General features: G+C 35.2%; 2 protein-coding genes across 8 annotated transcripts; one reads left to right on the top strand and one right to left on the bottom strand.

The window, feature by feature from the left end:
* Positions 1-357: 357 nt before the first annotated feature.
* On the bottom strand, positions 358-13,664 carry si:ch211-140l13.3 (centromere protein J). 7 transcript variants are annotated; one of them, XM_048207533.1, is made up of 17 exons: positions 13,443-13,662; positions 12,919-13,205; positions 10,996-11,092; positions 10,286-10,468; positions 7,616-7,730; positions 6,717-6,816; positions 5,663-6,642; positions 5,477-5,561; positions 4,864-5,064; positions 4,034-4,132; positions 3,357-3,417; positions 3,209-3,273; positions 2,918-3,019; positions 2,713-2,850; positions 1,656-1,740; positions 999-1,119; positions 358-917 (listed from the first exon to the last, which is right to left on the bottom strand). In XM_048207533.1, exons 2-17 carry the CDS (start codon positions 13,180-13,182, stop codon positions 731-733), a joined length of 2,883 nt encoding a protein of 960 aa, XP_048063490.1. In that variant the 5' UTR covers positions 13,183-13,205; positions 13,443-13,662; the 3' UTR covers positions 358-730. The 7 variants fall into 7 exon arrangements, with proteins under 7 accessions (XP_048063490.1, XP_048063491.1, XP_048063489.1 ...); XM_048207534.1 differs by having other exon boundaries at positions 4,858-5,064; positions 7,616-7,700; positions 13,443-13,661; XM_048207532.1 differs by having other exon boundaries at positions 4,858-5,064; positions 7,616-7,727; positions 13,443-13,661.
* On the top strand, positions 7,775-10,278 carry gpr31 (G protein-coupled receptor 31). The gene has a single exon (XM_048207544.1). It carries the CDS (start codon positions 8,563-8,565, stop codon positions 9,520-9,522), a length of 960 nt encoding a protein of 319 aa, XP_048063501.1. The 5' UTR covers positions 7,775-8,562; the 3' UTR covers positions 9,523-10,278.
* Positions 13,665-14,214: the final 550 nt, after the last annotated feature.

Raw genomic sequence — 14,214 nt, forward strand, 5'->3', positions numbered from 1 at the left:
GAAAATACTTGTCTGCATTTACTTTTTTGGCTGAAAATAAATGTAATTGTGTTATAAGAATGTAGTATGCAGTTACATCAAAAAACTTGTAATGCATTACTTGTTACATCAAAAAAATAATCATTATATAATTTTATTCATTGGCTTGTTAAATATACACAATATTACTGTGTTAATACTATATTATGTTTAATAAAGTATATTTTCATTTAAAAACAAAAACACATACTGTCCACTCAAGTGAACATCTGGAAATCTCCTTGAAAAATGTGGAAAAAAAAAAAAAGCAATAAAAACACACAGGAAAAAGATCCTGACTGAGGTTGTCATAATTCATTACATAAGGAAAAAATTACATAAGGAAGACATTTTTTATTGAACTCGATCAAAAATAACTGTTTCGCTCAACTGTTCATTTAAGATATTTATCCCAGCTCTCCGTCTCCGTTATTTTAGGAATCCTCTAATGAAACCAGAGTGTTGCAATGTAGTACAATGTCACGACTAGGTCAGAAGTTCACAAGTCTTCACCTGAATACAGTATCAGATGTGTTCATGCTGAGAGGAACTCTTAGCAACACAAGACACTTGCTGACAGCACATGTAAAAACAAGCAAGCTTAGTTCATCCAATTGTCATTTACAATTTATTGGTATGTTTAGATCAAAGAGTTTAGATGATTTATATATATATATATATAAAAAAACAAATAAATTCAATGAAAATGGTTTCACTTTTTGTCCATAATGATGCATTCATTGCTCTTAATGCGAACCCTCCCAGATGAGAACTTTGTCTCTTGCCTCCCATTCGTATAGACAGTTTTAACGGTTCCATCCGGGTACATCCTCCGCTTGTACTGTGAAGTATGGATCTCTCTCTGCCCGTTAGTAAACTCCACCATCTTTTCACCATGTCTGTGGAAGCAGTGTGTAAGGGAGTAAATAAAAAAGAAAGAAAGAAAAGAAACAAACAAGAAAGGCAGACATTAATCTTACTGTGATATCTTGACAATAGTTCCATCTGGAAAAACGCTTTCCTCTCGACCATCGGAGTGGAGAATCTTGACGGTGCCATCAGGGAAGGATATTTCCCTTGTGCCGTCAGGATGGTGTGTTTCTAGGGAAATGTAACATTTAAGCAGACATTTAAAATCTCAAATTCACAGTAAAATTATATTGAAATTTTGAAATAATATTTACTCAGAAACTGCTTGTAAATTTTACAAATAATTTAAAAGAAACTAAAAGTAAAGGCTAATTCACACTGCACCAACAGATGCAGACCAACGCCGACAATCACCAGATTACAGTAGCCTACATAATTTCTCAGACATTCCACTACCCGACAAAAGCCGACTGAACATTAAAACAAGCGCCGACCAATGGCAACAGACACTGACGGATCAACACGCTGATCAGACAAAACCCGCCGACGTGTCAGTGTATGTTGGTGCAGTGTGAACTGGCATTAACACATTGAATTAAACATGAAATGTTGAACTCGAAAGACTGAAATAATAATTTCTTGTAAAACATGCTCCAATAGTCTTTATTTACAACTTTGAAAAATCGTTTTTTTTTTTTTTTTTTTTTTTTTTTTTTTAAGTATAAGTCAACAAAAGAACATCTTTCACATGTTTTTTTTTTTCTAACCTCTTTGGTTGTTTGGAAACTGTACAACCTCCAAACCAGATGGATAGGTTGAGTGTGTTGTTTGAGCATCACAATAGTAGTATATCTAAACATAAAGAGATAAAATTGATAACTAAGAAATTTAAAACAGTTTAATTGTTGGCAAAACCAAACAATTATTTGAAATGAACAAATGAATGTAGTGCATTTAAAGCATGAACAATAAGCTAAACTGCAGTGCTTTGGTACAAAAAAACTAAAACTATTACTGAAAAAATAAACTACAACTAATACAAAAATACAAATGAAATAGAAACTATTTAATCAGCATTAAAACTAATGGAAACCATACTTAAACAAACCAAAATACAAAAGGAAATAAAAAATAAAAACAAGTGAAATTGTGAAAACTGTAAAAACCCTGACTTGTCTGAAAATTACAAATGCAGGAACACAAACAAAAGGCGTGAATTACGGGACACAAAAACCAAAAGCTTAAGCCTGTAGAAACATGTTAATTTTCTGGTGGATGACCACAAAATACTTAGTCAATTTTGAAATGTTGCAATACAGCAGCAGTAACTGTGGGAACAGACTTGATAAGACATCCTTATAGAGTGGTGCCAGTATGACGTCAGAACACAGAGGACTAATTCGCCGCTCGTTCTTTCGAGATTTTCCTATGGGGTTTTATAATGGGGTTTTTCGGTTTATGTGTAAAATAAAGCCTGTGGTAGACATAACTTGATTATACTTTGACATTTTGTTCTACAACGTAAATTACACACCCATAGCAAAAACGCGCAATTTGAAGCAGTTATGTTAATTGTAGAAAACGAATGTTTTTAATAAGTTACTAGACCAAGACACTTGGGATGTGAGTGTGTGTACAATGTTGTAGAACAAGACGTCACAGTATCGTCAAGTTATGTCTACCACAGGCTTTATTGCATAAATTGAAACACCCCATTTTAAAACCCCATAGGAAAATTTCGAAGGAACCAGCGGTGAATTAGACTTCCGGTTTCTGACGTCATACCAGCACCACTGTATTCTCTAAGGGACTCATGATACACACCACAGTCCCATCAGCCAGTGTGCGTTTAACATCTCCATTGAAGAAAGTAACAGTGACCGACTTGTCAACACCAATCTCTTTCTTCGTTCCATTGCGAAATGTGATCACACGACATCCATTCAAAAAAAGACGTTCAACCTAAGAGAAAGTAGAACATTTTGAAAAAGGGTTGGAAGATGTATGTAATTCAAATTTCAAAACTTACCCGTCCATCTGGATAGTGAGTTTCCTCATGTACTTTGTTTTTTCTGGCCTGGGATGCCATTTGTGCATCATTGCAGTCAGTATGATGATAAAACAAACTTCCCTGTGAACAAAAGTGTCATTATGATACTATGATGCATTGTACATTTCATAATAGAAACTGGGTCAGAGTCTGTTTAGTCGTAATGAGTGATTCATGGGATACAGTACTCTTGAAGTGTGTGTCATTACTTCATGCTCCTATTCTAAAACTGAATTGGGTGAACTATCCCTTTAAGAGAAAAGTAAATACCTTTCCGCCTCGTGAAATGATGCCATTGTTCTGTGGACTGTCAGTGGAAAGTGCAGAATTCTTTCCTTTTGTAACACAGTACATCTACTTAGTGATGACAACTTGTATTTTAGTTCATAGGAGATGAAGCACAAGCAAACATACTTACTCAAAGAGCTGGCTGTGCATTCAGTTATTCTATTAGCTTTGGTAACAGAGCGTCCATTTGCCTGTCCATTAAAGCACAAGAACCAAGAAAAACTTTTAAAAAAAAACAAGGAAATCAAATGCCTTCAATGTCAGTTATATATATATATATAAAACTGACACTTATAATATATATATAACTTTATATATATTATGATCTGTATGCTTATGCATGCATGTCATAATAACATCCACAGTGACTGAATAAATATATCACATGATGCTGCATTTATTCTGTGTGCCATTTATATTGAATATCTCTTTGTGTTCATAAATTATGAACAGGGCAAACAATTACAAAATAAAATCAGGATTTAACACTTGAAATGGAGATGTGTAGATGCATTGCACAAGCATGAATTAGTTATAAAGAGCTGAGTCAATTATCTGACACTGGACTTTGAGAGCCACCATGAATTATTTCTGAAGAGCTTAAAGGGCACTTGAGAACATATTACACACCTCAACGGGTTTATAGGAATTGAGTTTAGCTAAACTAGTTGTATGGGTCCTAGCAAATGACTAAAAATAAAAAAGGAAGTATTTACTTTAAAGTAAAATAATATTTTAATAATTGATATTTTATATCAAGACCAGTTCTTGTTTGATAATGCACATTAATAATGTTATCATACTAACATCGATCTGTTGTGTCTTATGGATGGTGGGTTTGTTAAAGGCTGGAGTTGCGCTCCTAACATGAGGGGTCTTCTGTGGTTCCTCTCTGCTTTTCTCAAACTGAAGCACAACATATGTTATTCATTGAGGCACATGGCATATGGATATATATATATAATTATTATTTTTTTTTTAGAAAGATCATAACCTACAGAGAAAGCCCTCCTCCATGTTTAAATATTTAGGTAAATGAGACACATTAAATATCAAAATAATTTTTTTCAGAGGCTGTTTGTCAAATAACACTTTATTTCGATAGTCCCCCAACATACATTCTACTGACTATAAGTAACTTTGCAACTTACATGTCAACTACATGTCAGTTCTAGTAACCCTAAACCAAACCTGACAGTCTAATACTCTAATGAGAGTTAGTTGACATGTAGTTGCAAATTAATGAGTTAGTTGACATGTAGTTGCTTATAGTTAGTAGAATGTCTAAAGTGGACTATTGAAAAAAGTGTAACCGTATGTTCATTCAAAAAGATCATTTTCATTTTGCTCTTTCATTTCATTTTGCTGTGCTTTAGAGCAAAATTGCTAAATGTACCAAGGCACTTATAATAAGACAAAACTATCTATATTTCAATAAATAAAATTAAACTTTAAAGGGAAAGCAAGTTAACAATATTGGGAAATATTGTACAAACCTCTTTAAATTTAGTTCGATTTTGCTGAAAACAAAACTTAACATCTTATTTAATTTATAATTAATTTATAATTTTTCTGTGTTTAAATATAAATATTTAATATGTGGATCATCACTGAATGAGGTTTGAATTTACTCTCACTGCGCTGTATGATCCGGCCTGAGGAGCAGAGGAACCAGCGCTCTGGTGCGATCTCTTGTTTGTACTGAGCCTGTTGTGAAGCTCCTGGTTCTCTCGGGTGAGGGCATCCACACGGCTCTGGAGGAGACTGTGGGCCTGTGACCAGTGAGACTCGCTCTCCATCAGCTGCTGCTTCAGAGATGAGATCTGCTCTCTCAGATCCTACAGTAAATGCACAATGATTTTAACATGATATGAAGTACTCTCTGAATGCATATTGCAATTAAAATCTTGTAAGGATCCTAAAAAAAGGTCTTTTTTTTTGGTATCAATGGTTCCATGAGGAACCTTCAACATCTATAGATCCTTTCCACTGCATAAAAGTCTCTTTATAGTGGAAAAAGTTCTTTACACTAAGAAAAAAATGGTTCTTTTAAGAACTACTTACTGAAAGGTTCTTTGGGGAACCCAAAATGATGGTTCTATGAAATCTCTGTGAAAACCCCTTTTGGAACTTTAGTTCTATTTTAAAGTGTATTAGAAGTAAAGTGGTGATTCTTTACAAGGTCACACATGGAGATGCAATGTGAAAAAGGAGGAAACTTTGGTCTAAAATATCTTATATTGTGTTTACCTGAGGTTCATGAAGTTCTTTCTTAAGCCTGAGCAAAGGTCTACAGCCATCCTCACCATTAAAATCATGCTCTTCCATCTTCGACCTACTCAGGAATTCATATATATTCAGGAATATGTTAAATCAGAGATAGAAACTTGGGTTTCAGGGCTAAAGTTTTGAAAAGTCATAATCTTTGTACAAAACCTGATTGAAGTATGTGGTTTCTCTTGCTCCATGCCATGCGTGACGTCTTCTGGAGTAACCTTGACTTTTGGAAATGTCTTTGTGAGAGGTTCAGGAGCAGAAGGTGGTCTAAAATCACTGTTGGCCCCTCTTTCTTCTGTTTTCTTGGAGCGGTTAGCCATAGACCCCTCTAAGCTCTTGAGTTCAGAATCACTGCTGAAGCTCGAAGAACTAGACATAGGAGTTGAAGTGCGATTTTCTTCATTGAATCGAGTCTCACTCGGAGCATCACTAGCGTAGTCGCCATCCGACAGATCCAGACTCTGATCTTTGTGATCCGTGTGCCTTGAAAGATAATGAGGAAACGGACTGTGAGGCTGAGAGTTGGGTCCGTCTTCACTGCTAGTGCTTTCGTTAGATTCACTAAGAGCCAGTGACTCCATCACCTCGTCGGTTAAATTGACTTCTTTAGATGTATGTCCACTTTGATGGTAGTGTTTGGTAAGACGATTTTTCTCATTGACTTTGACTATGTGGTCATTAATTTTTTTAAAGCCAACGCTCCTACTTTGTGCCTTAGCAGATCCACTTGGCTTACTTCCATTGGTTTTACCATAATTCCTCATGACTCCTTCACTGTGCTTACTTTTAAGTGAGGCTGCATTGTTAGCAATATTAGCAGTCAAAGCTTTGACTTTCCCTTTGCTGTTTGATGAATAATTATCTTCTTGTAGATCAACGGTCCTCTTTAAAGAGTCTTCCAGGCCAGATCTTTGGTCACTGAGGTCTCCTACACCCTTCAGTGCAGGACTGCTCCTATTTGGCATCTCTTCAGTGGGTCGTACCGACTGCTGACTAGGCTTTATGTTCATTGTTTGTGGACTAATAGAGCATCTCCTCTTCACACTTTGTGAGGAGTCCTTACCCTTCGAAATTCTAGATGTTCCTTCTCCTTTACGAAGGAAATTCCTCTTCTCTGCTCCTGTGATTTGTGTACTAACCTGTAAAACAGAGAAGATAATGCTTAGAACACATTTAAACTGCAGGAGATTTAGTTTTTAAATGCAAATCGTACCTGATTCTCATATTGGAGAACAGCATGGTCTGTTTTCAGATGTTCTTCAACAAACTCTTCAAATGTTTTTTGCTCTTCTCTCAGTCCTGGTCGAATAGGCCTGTAAATGATAGTTCTTTTTAAAATGTACAACTCTCATACTATAAATGTTGCAAATATCTTCTATTAAATATTACTGTTCAAAAGTTGTTGTTTTTTTTTTATGTTTTTGAAAGAAGTCTCTTATGCTCACCAAGGCTGCATTTATTTGGTCTAAAACACAGTAAAAGTGGCAATATTGTGAAATATTATTACAAATTAAAAGAAACTGTTTCCTATTTTAATATATTGTAAAATGTATTTTCTTCCTGATGCAAAGCTGAATTTTCAGCATCATTACTGCAGTCTTCAGTGTCAAATGATCCTTCAATAATCATTCTAATATGCTGATTTGTGCTTAAGAAACATTTCTAATTATTATCAATGGAAACATTTGTGCTGATTAATATATTTTGTAAAAACCATGATATTATTTTTTCAGGATTCTTGACTATAAAATTCAAAAGAACTGCATTTAATTGAATTAGAAAAAGTCTTTACTGTCACTTAAATTCAATTTAATGCATCACCCCAAACATTTGAACGGTAGTGTTTATGAAAACAATTAGTCTCTCAAGTGACTTGAATGGCTTATTTATTTATTAAAATATGCAATATGATAATAAATATTATAAATATCAAAAAACAGTTAAATTAATCATAAAAAATTAAACCAAGTAGTTCATCAGCCCAATTAAGGCAGTTATATTATTTATAACTTGTGTGTTTCAGCATTTTACAACAACTTCAAAAGTGGCTCATCCAGTCAGAATTTAGTGTGTTAAATATGACTATAAATATTTTTTTGCATCATATGATACCTTTCCTCTGGGTTTGGTGGGAGACCTTGCCTCAATCCGAAAGGGCTAAGAGGACAGTCTTCTTGTGCAGGTTCTGAAGACTCTTCTTTAATAGGAGACAAGCATCTGAGCTCTGCTGATGGTGCAACATTGAGATCTCATATAATATTGTGACAACTTATTGGCATAGTTTTTTGTATGACAAGTCAGGTAAACTGAACTTCGAGAAACAATTGTAATGCAATTTATCTTTCCAACATTATGCAAGATAATATAAAGTCTTAGAAATGAACATCTGCATTGTTAGTGAACTAAAAATCAGTTTGCTATGGAAATATATGACTTTTAAACAAGTCATGTCCTTTTGCTATAAAAGGCAATAGTTGCCCCTCAGCTATTTTTTCCCTCACATATCTGCTCAAGCTTGTCTGGACAAACCACTAAATAATGTACAGTACAAGCATAGGTGTTTAGGACAGAATATCAATAACCATCACATTTTTTCATGTACATTTGTTATAACTTGCATGGTGAAGTCAACACGCCCACTATTGTGCTGCCTAAATATGCTCAGTTCTTATGAGATATGATCTTTGCAAATAGATCTGACTGTATGTCTTCTTTAGCTGACTTTTTTAACAGTTCATTTGCTTTGTCCATTGCGTCAACCTTCCTGACACTTGATCTCTATCTGTGCAAGCTCACTGAGTGAGTCTCTATAAAAGATTTCAGTTGTCTTTAATGATGGCACTTTTTTGTCTTTTTCAAAGCAGTGCGTGACATCAGGCATTTAGCTTCTCAACAGGTTGAGACTTGAACGTTCAGGCAGAGGAAGTGCTTAGCCTTCAAGTCTGAGCAGCTTTAAAAAGCTCTGCTTTGGGAGAACAGACATCCAAAGGTGTGGCGTCTACACGGGTTAGGAATCGGTTTGGACCAGGAATCTTTAAAATACTGCAAACTACACAAATATGAGCAGCACGGACAGCCCGGACAACACGGACAACATCTGTCAGGAGAACATAGACAATAACCGAGGGCTGTATATTTTCTACTCTTCTGTGGTAGGTCTGGAGTTTATCTTGGGTCTCCTGCTGAACATTACAGTTATTCATCTCTTCATCTTCAAGCTCAAGTTCTGGAAATCTAAAACCATTGACATTTTCCTGTTCAATCTGGTCCTGGCTGACATTTTGTTGCTGATTGGATTGCCCGTAAAGGCGTATAACTTTCAGCAATGCAGTGAAAATAAGGTAGTGTGCAAAGTACAGCTCTTTCTGCAGTTTCTCAACCGGGGAGCCAGCATCGCCTTCCTGACGGTCATCTCCATTTACAGATATTTTAGCGTAGTCCATCCTTTGAAGAGGAAAGTCATAAGGATTTTGAAACATTCGCCTCAGATTTCTATATTTATCTGGGTGCTACTGACAATTTTGACGATTCCGGCCATGTTGCAAAGTTTTATCAGATGCAACAGCAATGAACATGATGAGGAACTCAGTTCTGTCATTGTACTGAGGGAAATTGTGTTTTTTACCCAGATTCTGATCCCCTTTTTTGTTCTTGTGTACTGCTCAATACGGATTATCAAAAAACTCAAACAGACATCGGTGGGCGACAAGACTAAACTCCGGAGAGCGATGTTCCTCGTCACTTCGGTGGTTCTCGTCTTTGCTGTCTGCTTCTTGCCGTATGCCATTACAAGAGCAATACAGCTGAAGAATAATGGGCTCGTGATGAAAGAGGAAAAAGATACTGTTGTTAAGGTGTACGATGGGCTTGTTTGTCTCTCTTATCTGAACTGTCTGCTGGATCCAATCCTGTATTGCCTGAGCAGCAGTAAATTTAAGAAGTTATACATGTCAATCTATCTTCCCTTTCTGCTGGAGAAGGAACAACCGGAAAATTCAGACGACACTGCAGATGAGTGAACGACGCATGCCAGCTGAAAAAGAAGATTCTTTGAAAAGACTATTGAGGGAAATTCAGTGAATTGTTGGCAGTTGTTTTGTGGTTAATACATTTTGAATAGTTGACATATCATGTCCAAGACTTATTTATTTTTGAAATGTTTTTTTTTTTTAAATCAAAGTCTTGATTTTGGCTGTGATCATTTTAAACAACCCCATTTGCCTTTACTAGTTCATTTTAAATGGTCATGCGGTGTGAATTTTAAATGCAGAAATAGTCCATGTATTTTGCTTATGACCTCATATTACTTTACTATTTAACAGTAAATAAAATATGAGGTCACAGATGCTGAATGCATAATAATGACAAAACAATTAGCCATATACTGTTTAAAATAGTTTTAAATGAAGTAGCATGTCGTCACACTGAAGCATCTCCAGTTTAATTTTTGAACAGCCTAATCTTCTGTTTACATTACGTGTCTTGCACATATTGGACATTCTGGTGTGAGTGATGTAGATTTGTAAATGAGTCACAGACAGTTGTCTGGTTTCTCTATAACTGGAAAGTTATGATACAAGAGACTTCTCTGTCAGGCACAGAGGAAGAAATGTCTAAGATTTTATGTTTTACTTACATTTCATGTTACTATAATTTTTTGCATGTATTATTATTATTGTTTGATTATTGATATGTAGAGAATGTAGTGAATTTTGTTACAACCCTATTGTAAATGTACATTTTTCAAAAGACTATAAAGATAAAGGACTTCTCGACTCCTACCATTGCTGTTATTAGTTGCCAGAGCCTCTGACTCATTCTCAATCTGGCCAGAATATGAGGGTTTGGTTGAGCTTTCCTTGAAGGCATCTAAATTCTCGGTAGGGTTGAGGGAATCAGCTTCTGAAGAGCTTTGAGGTGTCTGGGCTTGCCCTTGAGCTAAGAATGTGGGAGATAAAATCATTCCTGAAAGAGAAAGGAGAGTTCTATAATGAAGAAAAAGAGTGGTTGATTTACTATACCATATAGTGGGAAGTATACTGCATTGGTGAACGTGATTCAATCAGATTTGAGGGACAAGTTTACAGTTTACGTCAAGTTTAGGCTTACAACCATGGTTAGGTGCTTCTACATGAGTGTTATTCACCATTTCCCTCTAATTTTGGGGAAAAGTTATGGGTAGGGTTAGGTTTAGGGGTAGGAATAGAGTTAGGACTAGATTTTCAGACAGGAATGTTGTTCCTGGATCAACATATTTTTTCTTACTGGGCAAAGTCACCATACTGCATTTGTAGTGCTGGTCACTTGGTGGTTAAAGCTGAATAAAAGGTAATGCAAATGCCACAGGTATAATAACAGATTAAAATTGTCATTTGCATATCTTCCTGTAAGTATAATTTAAAAACTACAGCATTTCAGAAATGAAAACCTAAGATAACCATCATAAACAACTTAAATCTTTGTTATGTGCATGAGGGTTTTTCCAGTCATACCTGGACTGATCAGAGAGAGCAGTGCGTTCTGTTCCTGTAAAACCCTCTGCAACTGCTTCACCTGACGCTGAAGGAGAAGCTCATTTTGGCCTGGATTCTGTTCAGACAGAGATATGATCAGATATCAAAATCAAAATCTGTATTGAGATTCAATATTTAAAGGTTCTATACTCTATAATCTGCATCGAGCTAATAGAGTCACTTACAGTGTGTTGCAACAAAACTATTCCACATTTCTTTAAAAATATATAATTATTAGTATTAAACACTGTGGAGTGTTTAGGTGACTGTACTATTAGGTTTTATTAATTTACAATAAGTCACCATGAAATCAAAATGGACCATTCCTATTTTTTATGGAATATTGCAGTATTTATTATAAATTATTTATTCGTGCACGTCATAATTTTTTTAATTCATGAGCCCTCATATTGTTTAATCAAAATAACTTCCCCTCCTTCATGCAGCAGCACCTCTTCTTTTCTCTGATGACGTGTTTACTGTCGTGATGGTGGCACAACCTGTCACTCACATGAGTTCCACCAATAGCAAACCACAAACATCCAACCATTCAATCAATTCCCCATGGACAAAATGAAAAAAAAAAGTCCTGCCCTAAATTTTTTCCTTGTTCGAGAAGCTGTTTCACTCAGAAATACAGTATGTCACAATAGAGTGGTGCAGGGATGACGTCAAAACCCGGAAGACTAATTTGCCGCTGGTTCCCTCAAGATTTTCCTATAGGTTTTTATAATGGGGTTTTTCATTTTATGAGTGAAATAAGGTCTGTGGTAAACATAACTTGACAATACTTGGACGTTAAGCTCTACAACGTAAATCACACACACCTATATTGAAAAAGAATTTGAAGCTGTTAAGTTTATTGAAAAACATATGTTTCTAATAAAAACGTTTGGGGTGTGAGTGCAGTTTAACAAAAACATTAAAGTATTATCAAGTTATGTTTACCACAGATCTTATTTTACTCATTAATTGAAAACCCCCATTATAAAACCCCATAGGAAAATCTCAAGGGAACCAGTGGCGAATTAGTCTTCCGGATTTTCACATCATCCCTGCACCACTCTATAGAGAAGAAAAGACTAACGCTACTTCTGAATTTATGCCAACTGTAATGTAACAAACCTTTTAATGTCAACAGAAAAATTTAACAACTGACAATTGAACCACATACTGTAAGCTTAAATTTCAGTGTTCAAAATTGGACCTGCGAAAAAAGAGTAACACTTTATTCCGCAGGTCCAACATACTTAACATAAGTAACTACTACATGTCAACTACCAGAGACTAGATTACTAGATTAGTAGACTGCCTTTCTTATCTGCTAACACTTTATTTTGATGGTCCACCGACAGACATTCTACTAAGCAACTTTGGAAGTGCATGTCAACTTATTCTACTAACCCTAACCTAACTCAACTAATACTCTAATGAGAGTTAGCTGACATGTAGTTGCAAAGTTACTTAAAGTAGAGGTTGTTTAAAATCAAAGTATACACATTAAATAAAAATGTTTGTGATTTTACGTAACGATTTACTAAAAAAATAAAATAGCTGCAAAATGCAGTACCATACTAATAAAAATGCAAATCTCAAAGGTTTCTTTTTACAGAAAATGTGTGTAACATTACTGAGTGCTTTTCAGAGTGAAATTCATTATTATTGAATATCAAAACATCATTTCTGTTTACCTGTGATTTCTTTATGTAACAATGCCATCTAAAGGTAGTATTAAGACAATAGATTTCTGTGTAAACGTGGCTTCATCTCACACACCTGCAAATTCCAACCTGCACAATATTTACTGAGATTCTAAAGGCCACATTCAGCATTCATCATGCCCACTAGCTCATTAATAAACAATACATGTTAATAAAAATTTAAATACCAAAAGAGACTAACCTCTTGAGGGGATCTTTCAGACATATGTTGGGCAGGTTGGCAGGCAGATCTGCCCATTTCAGATACCCGCTGTTCCTCAAAAGCCTCCTGACTCACCGACTTAGATGGAAAACTGGGGTCAGATTCACTCATTGGAGGTAATTGGCAGTTCGACTGGCTTTCTTCATGATGCTGGACAACAGAGCTGACAGATTGAAAGATGTTTGTCTTTTGACTCAAACTGGTTTCTACCACAGTTCGGTTTTGGGGTATTTCTGCAGACATTGCCCTCAAGTTTGACTGTAGAACTTTGGGGAAAGATGTTTGATCATTGTTATGAGATCAATATCATTTATCATTATAGCAATAGTTATGGACAAACAAATCAAGCAGACTAAAAAAAAAAATCTATATAATCCTAACAAGACTTAAATATCATGCCTTGAACAACTGAATACATAAACACAAAACTGAAGCAAATAACAAATTAAATGAATAATGCTGTTTAATCTGTGCAATTTAACATCAACAAATCTACAACTTACCTTGATCAGTTTTTTAATCTGGTTAAAGTAAGCATATACATGTGTAGACTTGTGCAGCCATGCTCGCCCTACAGTTTCAACTGTAGTACAGTAGTTATAGTAACTGTAAACAGTGGACGTTGATACCAGATTAAAATGACAAACCTTGCTTTCTACAGTTTTGCTGAATGGGGGTAGGCTGGAGAAAACAAGCTAAAAAAATGAGTGTTTTTTTTTTTCCATTGCACTATTGTTTGCCTTGTCAGCTTATTTTGATGTCAATCCCTCTATTTTCCCTTCAGCCCAAATCTTGATTACACTAGTTTTCTTTTTCTTTCTTTTTTTTTTCTCTCATGGTTGGCTCAATGTTCACAATTGCAAAATTAGGCTGTTTGTGTATTGAGTTGGTGCTCATAGTCCCTCTGTTGATAATTAACTTGTTGATTTGTGACTGATGAGAATTTTCTTTGTATTGAATTGACATGTATTTAATTTCATTATTTAAAAAATTGAAATTAAATACTTTATTTACTTTGATGGGTATTAAGAAACAATCTTTTAGTTTTTCTTTAATCGGTTGCTTTATAATTGATGACTTTCTCCACCTATCCTTTTGTCTCTATTTTTCATAGTTTTTCTCAATGCAATTTTAGTACCAAACTATCTTAATGTGAAATAAAACCAATGATGTTAATCAAATAAAAAATATCAGATAAATCATGTGATCAGAAACAGTAACGGTGGGTTCAAACACTCTGATCGACAAACACGATTTGACCTGGTCCATGTCCTT

The sequence above is a fragment of the Megalobrama amblycephala genome, linkage group LG11 (assembly GCF_018812025.1).
Source record: "Megalobrama amblycephala isolate DHTTF-2021 linkage group LG11, ASM1881202v1, whole genome shotgun sequence".
Taxonomy (NCBI): Eukaryota; Metazoa; Chordata; class Actinopteri; order Cypriniformes; family Xenocyprididae; genus Megalobrama; species Megalobrama amblycephala.

What these genes read in the sequence shown, in the direction of transcription:
- si:ch211-140l13.3 (XM_048207531.1), bottom strand. Translation starts at nt 13,182, where the DNA reads ATGTCTGCAGAAATACCCCAAAACCGAACTGTGGTAGAAACCAGTTTG. An exon ending in GCTCTCTCTGATCAGTCCAG is followed by an intron (nt 10,469 to 10,995) that starts GTATGACTGGAA and finishes TTTCTCTTTCAG; the next exon opens with GAATGATTTTATCTCCCACA. An exon ending in GATCATACAGCGCAGTGAGA is followed by an intron (nt 4,133 to 4,857) that starts GTAAATTCAAAC and finishes GTTGTGCTTCAG; the next exon opens with TTTGAGAAAAGCAGAGAGGA.
- gpr31 (XM_048207544.1), top strand. Translation starts at nt 8,563, where the DNA reads ATGAGCAGCACGGACAGCCCGGACAACACGGACAACATCTGTCAGGAG.